The 18,643-nt window shown below is 42.7% G+C and overlaps 1 protein-coding gene across 1 annotated transcript; it reads left to right on the top strand.

Moving 5' to 3' along the window:
• The first annotated feature begins 550 nt into the window (after positions 1–550).
• LOC143333723 (immunoglobulin lambda-1 light chain-like) lies at positions 551–14,082 on the top strand. The gene is made up of 4 exons (XM_076751954.1): positions 551–590; positions 683–1,001; positions 12,770–12,810; positions 13,574–14,082. The coding sequence occupies exons 1-4, from the start codon at positions 551–553 to the stop codon at positions 13,897–13,899; spliced, it is 726 nt and encodes a 241-aa protein (XP_076608069.1). The 3' UTR covers positions 13,900–14,082.
• Positions 14,083–18,643: the final 4,561 nt, after the last annotated feature.

Here is an 18,643-nt window from a genome sequence, read left to right on the forward strand (position 1 = left end):
TCATGATGCTCGAAAAATCAGATAAAGTGAGCAAATGAAGCTCACTTTTCATCCTCCGTCAGTGAAGCATCACCTCTCTGCTCCTCCCTCTCTTCCTTCCCAGGATGCACCTGCAGGCCTCCTCTGCTTATTTATAGCTGCATGTAAATGAAGAGGTCAAGTGTCAGCTCTCTGTGAAATCAGAGGGAACTCAATTCAATCCCTTTTATTAAGAAGTGAGCAAAGAAACAAATCCATGACAATAAAAGTGCAGGAAGTCTTTTTCAAATCATCATGTTGTCATATTTTGGGGTCGGGGGGAGACATTGTCTACAGAGACAATAATGGAGACAGAAAAGACTTTTCCCTTCACAGAAGATAAGAGAGCAAGAAATGTGCCAAAGCATGCAGATTGAAGCAAAGCTCCTCCTCCTGTCAGTCACTCTCAGTTTCAGTGTTGTCTTAAATTGCTCCTCCAGCACCTCCTCTCCTCATCCTCCAAACCCTCTAATCTGTCAGCAGGAAGCTCACTTTCCAAGTTCCAAGGCCATTCTCAGCACACACTGACAACATGCTGGGGACCCTCTGCACTCTCATCACTGCTCTAACATGTAAGGAGGCTGACTTACTGCAGCTTTGAGCTCATGTTGGATTCATCAGTCTGTGTGTTTCTCTCGACTTCATGTCATCTTGTTGTTTCCAGGTGTGAGTGGTGTGACGGTGGTGACACAGAAGCCTCCTGTTGTGGCGCTGAGGACAGGAGAGACAGCCACCATGGACTGTAACCTGGGCACTGTGACTAACCGTGCTGCTGGATGGCACAAACAGATTCCAGGAGGAGTTCCTCAGTTTGTGCTGAGCTTTTATCACAGCTGGAACTCTCCCACCTATGGCTCTGGTTTCTCGTCTCCAAAGTTCACATCTACTCATCAGTCACAATCAGATTATCGTTTGATCATCAACAATGTGGAGGAGGGAGACTCAGCAGTCTATTACTGTCAAACATGGGACACCTCTGCAGCTGCAGCTGTATCACAGTGATTTACTCTGTGACAAAAACCTCCTCACTAAATACTTCTGCTTTCTGAGTCTCTGACACATGTCCACTGATAATAGAGCCACAAACAAGCTCAGTGTAACATCCCACCATGTCCAATCAGTTTTTTCAAACATTTACATGCTCTTATTTTTTTCTTCCACAAGATTTGATTAATGTACATATTTATGAGTATTTTGCATTCATTCTTTTACAATGAAATACAAAATAAAAACTGATTGAAGTAATGCACCATTAAAAACACTCCACCATCATGAATAATGAAAGCAACACTCAGACAAAGACTGGTGATTGTTCAATGCAGTTTATGTAGGAATTGGGAAAGGTGAGATGGATTGATGGTGAGCTAAGCTGGAGTTTACGGTGGAGTGTGTCAGGTGAGTGAATGGCTGGCAGACAGTGGACAGAGCAGAGCTGAACGGCAGAGCAGGGAGAAGCACAGCAGGCACAGAGAGCTGAGCTGTTGGCTGGAGAGTGGACTGGTGAGACGCTGAGCAGGACAGACAGACGGAAATCACAGAGAATGAGTGAACCTGAACACAGGTTAACACAGGATCAATCACAGATACAAACAACACGAGCAATCACAGAACTAGAGCTCGACTTGGCCGCAGCTTTAGCAAACTGAAGGATCTGGAGACGAGTGGCTGAAGAACCAGGGTTGATGTTGTGCAGGGTTGATGAGTCGACGGGCTGCAGGTGAGCGGCTTGGAGCAGGTGTGTCTGCTGAACAGCAATCAGGAAGTGAGGAGCAGAGGAGAGCTCCGACCACAACACATCCACAGACAAACACACAGAGAAACAAAGAGGGGAGCACAGGAGACACGAGGTCAGGGAGAAAACACAGGAAACACCAGGAATAACTGAACTTCATGAGTTCACAAAAATATGGATTTTAAACTGTTTGCAATTTTCATTAAAAACTCATTTGGATGTTGTTGAAACTGTTGAACCTGCATTTCCAAAGTGGACACAACATGTTCCCACTTCTGTCCTCTGGTGGGCGCTACAGAGCTCTGTACACCAAAACAACCAGACACAAGAACAGTTTCTTCCCACAGACCATCACTGATGAAGAGTCAAATCAGTCACATGGTGTCAGAAACAATCACTGTGCAATAACCCTGAAACACTAAACATCCACAGAACCTGAATTATAAATGAAGGATTTCAGAGTTTCAACAGACATTTTTTTTGACAAATACATGTCAAATACAAACGTGAGCATGCTGCATATACACATGTATCCATGCATATTGTCACTACATGGTTATGAAGCAACCTGTTACATTCATCATTCAATGCTTATTCCAGCACTATTTCTACTCCAGACATTGTTTGATGTTTATTATTGTTCAAACAGCATCTTAAAAAGAACATTTGTGAGAATATTAACAGTGATGTAAACTCCTCCTCCTCCTCCTCCTCTTCTCCTCTCTTCAGTGTCTTTATAAGCTTCAGTCTCTCTTCTCCTCACACTCCAACCCTGCTCACCTCTCAGCTGGACAGTAAGGGACGTTTACAGCACACACTGACAACATGCTGGGGACCCTCTGCACTCTCATCACTGCTCTAACATGTAAGATATTCTTCTCATTGCTTTTATAGCTCAGATTTTCACACACAAACCTTTCACTCGTGGATTTTTCTGTGTTTGTTGACAGATGTTGAAGCAGCGAAAGTGGTGACCCAGACGCCTGCTGTCCACACAGTTTCTCCAGGACAAGAGGTTGTTCTCAACTGCAACATTCAGAGATATGATTATGCTTATGTCAGTTGGTATAAACAGGTTCCTGGTGAAGCTCCTCAGTGTATTCTGAGATTTCACTATTCTGGCAGTTCACTCGACTTTGGAACAGGATTCTCCTCAGACAGATTCAACTCTAAAGCCTCATCAAACACAGATTACCAGTTCATCATTAAGAGGGCAGAGGCAGGAGACTCTGCTGTCTATTACTGTCAAACATGGGACAGCTCTGCTTCTGCAGCTGTATCACAGTGATTTACACTGTGACAAAAACCTCCTCACTAACTACTTCTGCTTTTTGATAGTCTCACATATTTCCACTGATAATAGAGTTCAACAATTCCAGTGTGCAGTTGTTTCCAATAAAGTTGTGACCCTGTGTGAAACATGTATAGATGTAGAATGACATGAATATTCAAAATCCCGCATTTTATTGAAAATAACACAAAGACAAAATATGAAATGTTGAAATGTAGAAATTTCATTGTTGTCTGATTATGACATCCTCATTTAGAATTCGATGCCAGCAACAGCAGTGTCCCAAACTGTTTGGAAATTGGGTTGTAACATCCCACCGTGTAATATCGTGTAAAATCATGCTCTTATTGGTTTTCCTGACACATTGATTCAAGTATATATTTTGAAATTGACTGTATTTATGAAGCGTTTTTTCGACTCTGACAACCACTAAAACAACACTACACTCGTCTGCATTCACCCATTCACACACATATTCAGACTACCTGCTGAGGCCTCCTGCTCATTATGAGCTTTTAACCATTCACACACACTCACACACCAATGGCACAGCACTGGGAGGAAACTGGGCTTTGGTGTGTTGTCCAAGGATACTTTGACATGTGGACTGCAGAGGCTGAGGAGTGAACCTCCGACCTTCTGATAGGTGGACGACCGTTCTACCTCTTCACACCTTTACTCATAATGTCTGTCATTCTTTTTACAAGTCAGACTTCAGCTCTTTTGTGGTGTTCATATTTTTTTTAATTGATCAAATGTTCGGGGGTGTAGTGATCAGCAACATTGATTTTAAAACAATATTATTGTAAAAATATTTCACAGATTTGAGATAAAAGCCTGACTGCATGACTCTGTTGACTGACAAGCTGATGACGATGATGAAATGATGAAAGTGAAGATCTGCAAAGACTGTGATGGCGAGGTGGAGGGGTGTACATAACGACAGCAGGAAAAAACTTGGACAGAGACAGCAGCGGGATAACAGGCTAACAGTGAAGGTGTGTCACTGTGCTGTGGGACAGGTGAGGATCTGCTGACTCTCATTGTTACTGAACACTGTTTACTGCTCATACTGGAATAAACAACTGTGAGAATCCATCAATCTGAAATCCAGCAACATCATATTTATCATGTGATCATATTTTCTTTAAGCCTTTGGACTCAAACAGCACCTTAAAAAGAACTTTTGTATCACCCCTGACAATATTAACACTGATATAAACTCCTCCTCCTCCTCCTCTTCTCCTCCTCCTCAGTGTCTTTATAAGCTTCAGTCTCTCTTCTCCTCACACTCCAACCCTGCTCACCTCTCAGCTGGACAGTAAGGGACGTTTACAGCACACACTGACAACATGCTGGGGACCCTCTGCACTCTCATCACTGCTCTAACATGTAAGATATTCTTCTCATTGCTTTCATAGCTCAGATTTTCACACACAAACCTTTCACTCATGGATTTTTCTGTGTTTGTTGACAGATGTTGATGCGGTGAAAGTGCTGACCCAGACGCCTGCTGTCCACACAGTTTCTCCAGGACAAGAGGTTGTTCTCAACTGCAACATTCAGAGATATGATGGATATTATGTCCATTGGTATAAACAGGTTCCTGGTGAAGCTCCTCAGTATGTTCTGAGTTTTTCCTACGGGAGCAGTTCACCCAGCTTTGGAACAGGATTCTCCTCAGACAGATTCAACTCTAAAACCTCATCAAACACAGATTACCAGTTCATCATTAAGAGGGCAGAGGCAGGAGACTCTGCTGTCTATTACTGTGAGACATGGGACAACTCTGCTTCTGTAGCTGTATCACAGTGATTTACACTGTGACAAAAACCTCCTCACTAACTACTTCTGCTTTCTGACTCTCTGACACATGTCAACTGATAATAGAGCCACGAACAAGCTCAGTTTAACATCTCACCATTTACAATCATTTGTTTTCAGACATTTAAATGCTTTTATTTGGTTTCTTCCCTCAAGAATTGAATTGAAGACAAGTCCATATTTCTGACTTTTTTGCATCCATTCTTGCACAATAATAATAATAATAATAATAATAATAATAATAATATTAATAATAATAATAATTCACCATTAAAAACACTCCACCATCATGAATAATAAATGAAAGCAGCACTCAGACAAAGGCTGGTGATGGTTCAACACAGTTTGTGTAGGAATTGGGAAAGGTGAGATGAATTGATGGTGACCTAAGCTGGAGTTTACGGTGGAGTGTGTCAGGTGAGTCAATGGCTGGCAGACAGTGGACAGAGCAGAGCTGAACGACAGAGCAGGTAGAAGCACAGCAGGCACAGAGAGCTGAGCTGTTGGCTGTAGAGTGGACTGGTGAGATGCTGAGCAGGACAGACAGACGGAAATCACAGAGAATGAGTGAACCTGAACACAGGTTAACACAGGATTAATCACAGATAGAAACAACACGAGCAATCACAGAACTAGAGCTCGACTTGGCCGCAGATTTAGCAAACTGAAGGATCTGGAGACGAGTGACTGAAGAACCAGGGTTGATGTTGTGCAGGGTTGATGAGTTGACGGGCTGCAGGTGAGCGGCTTGGAGCAGGTGTGTCTGCTGAACAGCAATCAGGAAGTGAGGAGCAGAGGAGAGCTCCGACCACAACACATCCACAGACAAACACACAGAGAAACAAAGAGGGGAGCACAGGAGACACGAGGTCAGGGAGAAAACACAGGAAACACCAGGAATAACTGAACTTCATGAGGTCACAAAAACATTGATTTTAAACACAAACTGTTGAACCTGCATTTACAAAGTGGACACAACATGTTCCCACTTCTGTCCTCTGGTGGGCGCTACAGAGCTCTGTACACCAAAACAACCAGACACAAGAACAGTTTCTTCCCACAGACCATCACTGATGAAGAGTCAAATCAGTCACATGGTGTCAGAAACAATCACTGTGCAATAACCCTGAAACACTAAACATCCACAGAACCTGAATTATAAATGAAGGATTTCAGAGTTTCAACATTTTTCTCACAAAAACATATCAAATACAAACCTGAGCATGCTGCATACACACATGTATCCATGCATATTGTCACTTCATGGTTATAAAGCAACCTGTTACATTAATCAATTAATTAGTTAACTTCTACCGCTGCACCATCGAGAGCATCCGAACCAACTGCATCTCAGTATGGTACGGCAGCTGCACAGCCTCCGAGCACAAGGCCCTGCAATGGGTGGTGAAACCGTCCAGTAGATCAGCGGTGCCCAGCTAACTGCTATCGAGAACCTCCAGTGCAAGCGGTGTCGAAGAAGGGCACGCAGCATCAGCAGAGACAGCTCCCACCTCAACCATGGACTGTTTGCCCCCCTCCCATCTGGTGGGAGGTTCAGGAGTCTCTGTTCCTGTACCAGCAGGCACAGGGACAGCTTCTTCCCCAGAGCTGTTACCCTGCTGAACTCTGTCCCCCAGCAGCCTCCCCTCTAATCCCCACCAGCCTCCCATTGATGGACACTGACGCCTCCCTCTAACCACCTTGTGGTATAGTTTCATGGTAATTACTTGCACTGATATCATACTGTTTATACTTCATGCCAATTACACTACCTGTATGTATTTATAGTTTGGGTATTTTGACTATTTGCGCTTCTGGTTTGATGCTAAACTGCATTTTGTTGTCTATGTGCTGCACTCTGACGATGACAATAAAATTGAATCTAATCTAATCTAATCATTCAATACCTATTCCAGCACTATTTATAATGCAGACATTGCTTGATGTTCATTGTTGTTCAAACAGCAGCTTAAAAAGAACATTTATACCACCACTGTGAATATGAACACTGATGTAAACTCCTCCTCCTCCTCCTCCTCTCCTCAGTGTCTTTATAAGCTTCAGTCTCTCTTCTCCTCACACTCCAACCCTGCTCACCTCTCAGCTGGACAGTAAGGGACGTTTACAGCACACACTGACAACATGCTGGGGACCCTCTGCACTCTCATCACTGCTCTAACATGTAAGATATTCTTCTCATTGCTTTTATAGCTCAGATTTTCACACACAAACCTTTCACTCATGGATTTTTCTGTGTTTGTTGACAGATGTTGATGCAGTGATCGTGCTGACCCAGACGCCTGCTGTCCACACAGTTTCTGCAGGACAAGAGGTTGTTCTCAACTGCAAAACTGATTCTGGAAATTATGTCAGTTGGTATAAACAGGTTCCTGGTGAAGCTCCTCAGTATGTTCTGAGTTTTTTATATGGGAGCAGTTCACCCAGCTTTGGAACAGGATTCTCCTCAGACAGATTCAACTCTAAAGCCTCATCAAACACAGATTACCAGTTCATCATTAAGAGGGCAGAGGCAGGAGACTCTGCTGTCTATCACTGTCACACATGGGACACCTCTGCTAACGAGCACGTATCACAGTGATTTACACTGTGACAAAAACCTCCTCACTAACTACTTCTGCTTTTTGAGTCTCTCACAGGTCTTGACTGGCAGTCAGCAAGAAGCCAATGTCATCTATAACTTCCCCACGAAAATATTAAAGTCATGTTTTCAAAGTTTTTCACATTTTCATCAAAGTTTCACATTAATCCGGAGAACGATCTCATATTTGCTGAACATAAACAATATTGACACATGCAACGTCACGTCACGTTTTATTACACTGTACAAAACTCACTGTTTACAGAAAATACTATTTTAGTTTCACAAATGAATGATGTTTTTCCAAGAAATTCATAACAGGACTCATTATTAATATGGATCATGCTAAGCTGGTGAGAGGACAATTTACAAAGTGTGATCAAACTGAGATAAGGGATAAACAGTTGTGTTTACTCCAGCTTCTTACTTTCTACCTGACAGATCACAAAGTTCCTGACAAACAGGAAGCAGCAGGTGAGACTGGAGAAAATCACATCCTGCTGTGGCGTCCCTCAGGGATGTGTGCTCTCCCCACTGCTCTTCCCCCTCGACTCCAACGACTGCACCTCAGGACACTCGTCTGTAAAACTCCTGAAGTCTGCAGACGACACAATGACCATCGACCACATGACGCTGATGAGTCTTCATACAGATGGGAGGATGGACAGCTGGTCCTCTGGTGGGATCCACAATCTCCCAGAACCCAAAGTGCACGTCCAATATCACCACAATCAGTAAAAAGGCCCAGCAGAGGATGAACTTCCTGTGTCAGGTCAGGAAGTTCAACCTGCCTCAGGAGCTGCTGGTCCAGTTCCACACTGCAGTCATCCAGTCTGGACGCTGTTCATCCATCACTGTCTGGTTTGGATCGACCACCAAACAGGACAGAACAGACTGCAACAGACAGTCAGGACTGAAACATGTCCAGAGTCCTGTGTACACGTTACAGCTGACTCTGATTGTTACTCAGCACTGTTGATTGAATATATTGTCATAAACTACTGTGGGAGAAAACAATTCTGAAATCCAATGAAGTCTCATTTAGCATCTGATCTTCTTTACTTCATGTCGTTGAAATGAAACAGCACTTTAAAGAGAACATTTGTATCAATGCTGAGAATATTAGCACTGATGTAAAGGTCATCATCAGACCTGCAAAGACAACAAGAGCAACAACAAAACAAACTGGAACAAACTGATTTGTGGATATTTATTCATGACTGAAACCAGTGTTGAGTGTTGAAACTCCTCCTCCTCCTCCTCTTCTCAGTGTCTTTATAAGCTTCAGTCTCTCTTCTCCTCACACTCCAACCCTGCTCACCTCTCAGCTGGACAGTAAGGGACGTTTACAGCACACACTGACAACATGCTGGGGACCCTCTGCACTCTCATCACTGCTCTAACATGTAAGATATTCTTCTCATTACTTTTATAGCTCAGATTTTCACACACAAACCTTTCACTCATGGATTTTTCTGTGTTTGTTGACAGATGTTGATGCAGCGAAAATGCTGACCCAGACGCCTGCTGTCCACACAGTTTCTCCAGGACAAGAGGTTGTTCTCAACTGCAAAACTGATTCTGGAAATTATGTCCATTGGTATAAACAGGTTCCTGGTGAAGCTCCTCAGTTTGTTCTGAGATTTTACCATAGTCACAGTTCACCCATCTTTGGAACAGGATTCTCCTCAGACAGATTCAACTCTAAAGCCTCATCAAACACAGATTACCAGTTCATCATTAAGAGGGCAGAGGCAGGAGACTCTGCTGTCTATTACTGTCAAACATGGGATGGCTCTGCTGATGCAGCTGTATCACAGTGATTTACACTGTGACAAAAACCTCCTCACTAACTACTTCTGCTTTCTGACCTGCTGATAGTGAAGCCATCAGCCACTGTGATCTGTGATGTTTTAAAGAGAAACACTGCTCCTGTTTCAGCTGATGATTTTTCATTGTTGTTTCTTTTTTACATTTTTTTCTTATCACTCATTATAAAATAATCAAGATTTTAGATATAATTATCAACAATAATGTTAAAAATCCTTCCTGATATAAATCCTCTGGTGCACATGTCGTGATGATGTTACACAAACACTTGTTTTAAATTGTAATCTAGTTACATTTTCCGTCTTCATTGACAGGTCCAAATGTCATCTGCTCACCAGAAGTTAAAAACACGAAAATCTCTGTCATGTGCAGTTAAATCAAAACAAAATGAAAATCTTTGATTCACCTGGCAACATGTCTATAGATTGTTTGATTCATGAAAATCTTTCACAGGAGTTTGCTCAAGATAATGAGGGAAGGACCCAAATGCAGACAGTCCAGACAGACAGGGAGAGGTCAGTGATTTATTGTGAAAATAGAGGTGCAAAAGCTCATTGAATCAGAAGACAGACAAGGGTCAAAACCAGGAAAGCAGCCTGAACAGACTTATTCAAAGGGATTAGGAAGAGAATCACAAGTCCATGGATCAGGCAGACGGTCAGGTTGGAGGTCCAGGTCCAGGTCCAGGTCCAGGTCCAGGTTCGGGTAGCAGGATACAGGTTGAGGGTCATTCTGGCTGGAAAGCAAGGAATGAAACAACATTAACAATCTGGCCAAAGACTGAGAAATGGGGGCTGGTCAGTGGAGCGACACACTGATGAGGGAAATGGAGAACAGGTGAGCAGGTTGGTGAGGAGAGTCAGGTGACTTCCATGGAAAAACATGAGCCTGGAGGAAGTGAGATAGACAGGGGCCGAGGACAGAATGAGGAAAAGGACATTGAGACAAAAGTAAAGAGAACATTTATGTGATGAGAACACAAGTGGATTTAACAGTCAAAGGACACATCTGTGAGTGTGAAGCCCCGAACCAAAGCTCAATGTTTTCCCTGCATGTATGATGAAAAATCTCACTGTTTAATATCCAATATCTTCTCAATGGATTCACCTGATTTTTCTGGCTTTAGATGTGAAAATAATTTACATGAATCCCACTTGATGAGACAAGCACTGAAGCTAACTGCTGCACAGCTGTCACAGAAACAAACAGTTAACAGATGAAGCTGATTTGACTCCATCAATGTGCTGCATCACCATGAAGCCTGAGCCCATGAAGACTGGAGACAGGTGGAATCACCTGGAGTCTACAAGATGCTGCTGGTGGAGGAAAGCCAACAGGTGGAGGATGGAACCTCTCAGTTGAATCACTGGGATCATCTTGAGGGAGATGGAGGTGACGGGGAGGTGCTGGATTGCACAAACAAAGGTGTGAAAGACAGAAACACGGTGAATTATTTAATGGACAGCATCCGAGGAGTGATTGGCTCGAGGTCCTTCAGCAGAGAGATCATTGGCCAGATGTGGTGATTGTGTATGAAATGGATGTTGAGAGTGAGGCAAAACAGAAGTGACGGAGTCGAGAGCAGAGCAGAACAGAAAAAAATGAAACCAATGTTGCAACTCCTCCTCCTCCTCCTCCTCCTCCTCCTCCTCCTCCTCCCCCTCCTCCTCCTCCTCCTCCTCCTCTTCTCCTCTCCTCAGTGTCTTTATAAGCTTCAGTCTCTCTTCTCCTCACACTCCAACCCTGCTCACCTCTCAGCTGGACAGTAAGGGACGTTTACAGCACACACTGACAACATGCTGGGGACCCTCTGCACTCTCATCACTGCTCTAACATGTAAGATATTCTTCTCATTGCTTTCATAGCTCAGATTTTCACACACAAACCTTTCACTCATGGATTTTTCTGTGTTTGTTGACAGATGTTGATGCAGTGATCGTGCTGACTCAGACGCCTGCTGTCCACACAGTTTCTCCAGGACAAGAGGTTGTTCTCAACTGCAACATTCAGAGATATGATAATGTTTATGTCAGTTGGTATAAACAGGTTCCTGGTGAAGCTCCTCAGTTTGTTCTGGGTTTTTACTACGGGAGCAGTTCACTCATCTTTGGAACAGGATTCTCCTCAGACAGATTCAACTCTAAAGCCTCATCAAACACAGATTACCAGTTCATCATTAAGAGGGCAGAGGCAGGAGACTCTGCTGTCTATTACTGTCAAACATGGGACGACTCTGCTAAAGAGAGGGTATCACAGTGATTTACACTGTGACAAAAACCTCCTCACTAACTACTTCTGCTTTCTGACTCTCTGACACATGAACTAATGCTCTCTATAACTACCCGACATGAGACTTTAAAAATAACTTAAAATCCAGTTTCATCAATCTAATCTTGACCAATTTCATGTCAAAGTTTCTTCCAAATCTCTCTCAACACTGAAATTGAAGAAATAATTAGATTCAGCATTTGCTGTTTTCTGCTTTTCATTTAATTATTTTCATTTGCACAAGACAGAAAAAACACCAACGACTGATAAACAAAGATAAACAAAGAATTTCATTCTTTCTGTTGGGGATAAATATATGTGGTAAATATCTGTATTGATCAGTCAGTGGAAATGATGAATCACTTCTGTTTGTGGTCTCAGAGAATCCGTCTGTGAAACAAGATTAAATCCAATGGATTTGAATCAGCTCCATCTGTGTGATTGGTGCTGTCAGCACTTTTTATGCAGCATTTCACCTCCCAAACATCAAATCAGTCTCCATCAGTTCATGTTGTTGGAGTTTTATAACAGTCTGTTCATCAGAGGTCTAACAGGGAGTTTGACCTCTCTGACATTGAATTGACCTCAAACATCAGAAATGTCACCATGTGTCAAAACATCTTTCACTTTTCTACACATTGAGTTTTAATGAGGTCATAAGAAGAACATATTGAGTATATTTGCACAGACAGCAGTGGGTCTGTGGGTCTCCAACAATGTCAACCAAACACAGGGTGAACACTGTTACAGGACAAAATCCACAGCCTGATGAGTTCAGTACAGCAGGAGCCATTTTTGTGAGTAATTATGTCTCTGACATTATATCAACTGCTTTGGTTGAATTTGATCGTCTGAAGACGACTTTTGGCTGCAGCAAGTTAAACAGAAAATGACTGTTATCCCATCCCTGCAGTCAATAACATCCAACCAGGTTCAGCTGCATTGTCTGAATGATTTTCCTCATTAACATTGGACTGAATTGACTGATGATATCTGGACTTTTAACATGTCCAGCACGAAAACAAAAGGATGCAGCAGAAGACTGAGAATCAGTCCTCAAGTCCAGCAGTGTTTGTGAACAGAAGCAGACTGATGAAGTGAACGAGATGTTGACAGTGAAAGTTGGTCTCAACAGGATGTTTCAGTTCCACTCCCCTCATCAGTGAGAGTCAGGAGGTTTTTGTACGGCCATGTGTACAAACTGAATCACTGTGGTATTCGGACAAGGCACCAAGCTGACTGTGACAAGTAAGTACTTTTTAACTGATCGCAAAACAAGACAGATTCTCTGTTTCTGAGTCAAATTCGGTGAAAATCATCAATTCATATCAGGCTGACTGTTTAGAAAGTCAAACATGTTGTTGAGTGAATTTCACTTTGACTTCTTTTCATCTGCTTTGATGCCAGACTGTGTCTTTGAGGACAAAGTAAAGATCTGCTAATGATCAAAATGTGTTAAATGATATCTACAAATACTCTGAAGTGTTTTGATGGCTGAGCAATTTTAACATTTGGACAAAATGTACAAAATTTGATGATTTCTTTTCAAGACTGATGACACTTTTGTATCATTGTAAAACCAAATGCTAAATAATCTGTCAAATGTAATTTATTCTGTCATATCAACACCAAATTATTGAGTTTATTAATGTTTACTGACTAATCTTCTACAGTTTAGGGAATTTTTCACAGTTTTTTATATTAGTGAATATAGTTTTTTTCACATGTTATTTGTGAGACACAGAAAGTGACTTCATGAATTTTTTCAACATAAAAATGATCCTGAATGAATCCAAATGTTTCTACGTTTGTAACTGATAGACTTTGTTTGAAACAGGAAGAGTGCTCATATTTTAGGTGATGATTTCAAAATGTTTTCACTCATTTAAAATGCTTCACTTCTTCACTGTGTTTGTCGTGTTGTTGAAGAAAACAGTGAAATAATCTGCTGCTGTCGTGCTTTGTATCAGTGATTCAGGTTATTTGATGAATGTCCTTGGTGTGTTTTCAGGCTCCAGCCTCCCTCCTCCTGTCCTCACAGTCTTCCCTCCGTCCCGTGCTGAGCTCCAGTCCAACAAAGCCACTCTGGTCTGTCTGTCCAGTCAGTCTGTGCCTTTTGCAGATGTGAGCTGGTTGTCTGGTGGGAGTCCAGTGAGCAGCGGGATCTCCACCAGCACCGCTGTTCAGCAAGCGGACCGGACTTTCCGAATCAGCAGCTCTCTGGCCATCCAGACGTCAGACTGGAACATGGATAAGGTTTACACGTGTAAAGTGTCTCTGGGCTCCCAGACTTCAGAGAAAAACATCGACAAGTCGCACTGTCCCACTGAAGAATAGCAGAGGAGCAGAATGAGCATTTCAAAGCTGCTTCTTTACTGTTTGTGCTGTTTGCTCATGACGAGGTTGACGTGTTAGAAAAGATGTGTCTGCATGCTTGTAATAAATGTTGTGACAGTGAGGTGGAGGTGTTGTATCAGCTTTGCAACTGCTGCGTTTGTCCAGACTCATTCAATAAAAAGTGAACATACAACAAACTGTGGACGACAAAAGTGTTTGTATTTATTTGTTTTCTTGAAAACATCATTTAAAACAATAATGTTCATCAAAATGTTGTAACTGTCAGTAGATTTTATTTTTACTCCACATGTTCATCTCACATCTCATGAATCCAGGACACAGAGATAACAGACATATTTCTGTCTGATTATTACTTCAGTGTGTTTTCTTCAGAAAGCTACATTGTTATTAGGAGTTAATTTGCAATAAAAGCTCAACAGAGAGATTAAAATCACCTTTTTTTGGTTTTAGTCGCTTACAGTCGTTAAGACGTTACACAAATCAGAGAAAATGAGCAAATGAAACTGAACATTTATCCTCCGTCAGTGAAGCATCACCTCTCTGCTCCTCCCTCTCTTCCCTCCCAGGATGCACCTGCAGGCCTCCTCTGCTTATTTATAGCTGCATGTAAATGAAGAGGTCAAGTGTCAGCTCTCTGTGAAATCAGAGGGAACTCAATTCAATCCCTTTTATTTAGAAGTGACTAAAGAAACAAATCTATGACAAGAAATGTGCAGGAAGTCTTGTTCGAATCATCATGTTGTCATATTTTGGGGTCTACAGAGGCAATAATGGAGACAGAAAAGACTTTTCCCTTCACAGAAGAGAAGAGAGCAAGAAATGTGCCAAAGCATGCAGATTGAAGCAAAGCTCCTCCTCCTGTCAGTCACTCTCAGTTTCAGTGTTGTCTTAAATTGCTCCTCCAGCACCTCCTCTCCTCATCCTCCAAACCCTCTAATCTGTCAGCAGGAAGCTCACTTTCCAAGTTCCAAGGCCATTCTCAGCACACACTGACAACATGCTGGGGACCCTCTGCACTCTCATCACTGCTCTAACATGTAAGGAGGCTGACTTACTGCAGCTTTGAGCTCATGTTGGATTCATCAGTCTGTGTGTTTCTTTTGACTTCATGTCATCTTGTTGTTTCCAGGTGTGAGTGGTGTGACGGTGGTGACACAGAAGCCTCCTGTTGTGACGCTGAGGACAGGAGAGACAGCCACCATGGACTGTAACCTGGGCACTGTCACAGGCAGTGGAGCTCGCTGGTACAAACAGATTCCAGGAGGAGTTCCTCAGTTTGTCTTTGATGTTTATCACAGCTGGAGCTCTCCCAGCTATGGCTCTGGTTTCTCATCTCCAAAGTTCACATCTACTCATCAGTCAGCAACTGATTATCATTTGATCATCAACAATGTGGAGGAGGGAGACTCAGCAGTCTATTACTGTAAAACATGGGACGACTCTGTCAATGAGTACGTATCACAGTGATTTACACTGTGACAAAAACCTCCTCACTAAATACTTCTGCTTTCTGAGTCGCTCACAGGTCTTGACTGGCAGTTAGCAAAGAGCCAATGCTTTCTGTAACTTCCCCACACAAACATTTGTGCAAAGGCAGGTCATGAGTTATTACACTGTTACAAAACTCACTGTTTACAGAAAATACTATTTTAGTTTTACAAAAGAATGATGTTTTTCCAAGAAATTAATGACAGGACTCATTATTAATGTGGATCATGCTAAGCTGGTGAGAGGACACTTCAGAAAGTGTGTTCAAACTGAGATAAGGGATAAACAGTTGTGTTTACTCCAGCTTCTTATTTTCTACCTGTCATATCACAAAGTTCCTGACGAACAGAAAGCAGCAGGTGAGACTGGAGAAAATCACATCCTGCTGTGGCGTCCCTCAGGGATGTGTGCTCTCCCCACTGCTCTTCCCCCTCGACTCCAACGACTGCACCTCCGGACACTCGTCTGTAAAACTCCTGAAGTCTGCAGACGACACAACAACCATCGACCACATGAGGCTGATGAGTCTTCATACAGATGGGAGGATGGACAGCTGGTCCTCTGGTGGGATCCACAATCTCCCAGAACCCAAAGTGCACGTCCAACATCACCACAATCAGTAAAAAGGCCCAGCAGAGGATGAACTTCCTGTGTCAGGTCAGGAAGTTCAACCTGCCTCAGGAGCTGCTGGTCCAGTTCCACACTGCAGTCATCCAGTCTGGACTCTGTTCATCCATCACTGTCTGGTTTGGATCGACCACCAAATAGGACAGAACAGACTGCAACAGACAGTCAGGACTGAAACATGTCCAGAGTCCTGTGTACACGTTACAGCTGACTCTGATTGTTATTCAGCACTGTTTATTGAACATATTGTCATAAACTACTGTGAGAGAAAACAATTCTGAAATCCAATGAAGTCTCATTTAGCATCTGATCATCTTTACTTTGTCATTGAAATGAAACAGCACTTTAAAGAGAACATTTGTATCAACCCTGAGAATATTAGCACTGATGTAAAGGTCATCATCAGACCTGCAAAGACAACAACAACAAAACAAACTGGAACAAACTGATTTGTGGATATTTATTCATGACTGAAACCAGTGTTGAGTGTTGAAACTCCTCCTCCTCCTCCTCCTCCTCCTCCTCTTCTCCTCTGTCTTTATAAGCTTCAGTCTCTCTTCTCCTCACACTCCAACCCTGCTCACCTCTCAGCTGGACAGTAAGGGACGTTTACAGCACACACTGACAACATGCTGGGGACCCTCTGCACTCTCATCACTGCTCTAACATGTAAGATATTCTTCTCATTGCTTTTATAGCTCAGATTTTCACACACAAACCTTTCACTCGTGGATTTTCTGTGTTTGTTGACAGATGTTGATGCAGTGATCGTGCTGACCCAGACGCCTGCTGTCCACACAGTTTCTCCAGGACAAGAGGTTGTTCTCAACTGCAACATTCAGAGATATGATAGTGCTGATGTCAATTGTTATAAACAGGTTCCTGGTGAAGCTCCTCAGTTTGTTCTGAGTTTTTTTTATTCTAGCAGTTTCCTCAACTTTGGAACAGGATTCTCCTCAGACAGATTCAACTGTAAAGCCTCATCAAACACAGATTACCAGTTCATCATTAAGAGGGCAGAGGCAGGAGACTCTGCTGTCTATTACTGTTCTACATGGGACAATTCTGCTAAAGAAGAGGTATCACAGTGATTTACACTGTGACAAAAACCTCCTCACTAACTACTTCTGCTTTTTGACCTGCTGATAGTGAAGCCATCAGCCACTGTGATCTGTGATGTTTTAAAGAGAAACACTGCTCCTGTTTCAGCTAATGATGCTTTTTCATTGTTGTTTCTTTTTTACATTTTTTCCTTATCACTCATTATAAAATAATCAAGATTTTAGATATAATTATCAACACTAATCTTAAAATTCCTTCTTGATATAAATCCTCTGGACATGTCGTGATGATGTTACACAAACACTTGTTTTAAATTGTAATCAAGTTACATTTTCCGTCTTCATTGACAGGTCCAAATGTCATCTGCTCACCAGAAGTTAAAAACACGAAAATCTCTGTCATGTGCAGCTAAAACAAAACAAAATGAAAATCTTTGATTCACCTGGCAACATGTCTATAGATTCAGTGATTCATGAAAAAGTTTCACAGGGGATGCACAAGACAATGAGGGAAGGACCCAAATGCAGACAGTCCAGACAGACAGGGAGAGGTCAGTGATTTATTGTGAAAATAGAGGTGCAAAAGCTCATTGAATCAGAAGACAGACAAGGGTCAAAACCAGGAAAGCAGCCTGAACAGACTTATTCAAAGGGATTAGGAAGAGAATCACAAGTCCATGGATCAGGCAGACGGTCAGGTTGGAGGTCCAGGTCCAGGTCCAGGCTCAGGTTCGGGTATCAGGATACAGGTTGAGGGTCATTCTGGCTGGAAAGCAAGGACTGAAACAACATTAACAATCTGGCCAAAGACTGAGAAATGGGGGCTGGTCAGTGGAGCGACACACTGATGAGGGAAATGGAGAACAGGTGAGCAGGTTGGTGAGGAGAGTCAGGTGACTTCCATGGAAAAACATGGGCCTGGAGGAAGTGAGACGTGGCTGAAGACAGGGGCCGAGGACAGAGTGAGGAAAAGGACAACTGAGGCTGACATTGAGACAAAAGTAAAGAGAACATTAATGTGATGAGAACACAAGTGGATTTAACAGTCAAAGGACACATCTGTGAGTGTGAAGCCCCAAACCAAAGCTCAATGTTTTCCCTGCATGGATGATGAAAAATCTCATTGTTTAAAATCCAATATCTTCTCAATGGATTCACCTGATTTTTCTGGCTTTAGATGTGAAAATAATTTACATGAATCCCACTTGATGAGACAAGCACTGAAGCTAACTGCTGCACAGCTGTCACAGAAACAAACAGTTAACAGATGAAGCTGATTTGACTCCATCAATGTGCTGCATCACCATGAAGCCTGAGCCCATGAAGACTGGAGACAGGTGGAATCACCTGGAGTCTACAAGATGCTGCTGGTGGAGGAAAGCCAACAGGTGGAGGATGGAACCTCTCAGTTGAATCACTGGGATCATCCTGAGGGAGATGGAGGTGACGGGGAGGTGCTGGATTGCACAAACAAAGGTGTGAAAGACAGAAACACGGTGAATTATTTGAAGGACAGCATCCGAGGAGTGATTGGCTCGAGGTCCTTC

This window comes from Chaetodon auriga, chromosome 16 (genome assembly GCF_051107435.1).
Source record: "Chaetodon auriga isolate fChaAug3 chromosome 16, fChaAug3.hap1, whole genome shotgun sequence".
Classification (NCBI taxonomy): domain Eukaryota; kingdom Metazoa; phylum Chordata; class Actinopteri; order Chaetodontiformes; family Chaetodontidae; genus Chaetodon; species Chaetodon auriga.

Coding starts and splice junctions, on each gene's coding strand:
- LOC143333723 (XM_076751954.1), top strand. CDS start 551: ATGCTGGGGACCCTCTGCACTCTCATCACTGCTCTAACAT. Junction 1,002..12,769: donor ACATGGGACACCTCTGCAGC/TGCAGCTGTATC, acceptor TACAAACTGAAT/CACTGTGGTATTCGGACAAG. Junction 12,811..13,573: donor CACCAAGCTGACTGTGACAA/GTAAGTACTTTT, acceptor GTGTGTTTTCAG/GCTCCAGCCTCCCTCCTCCT.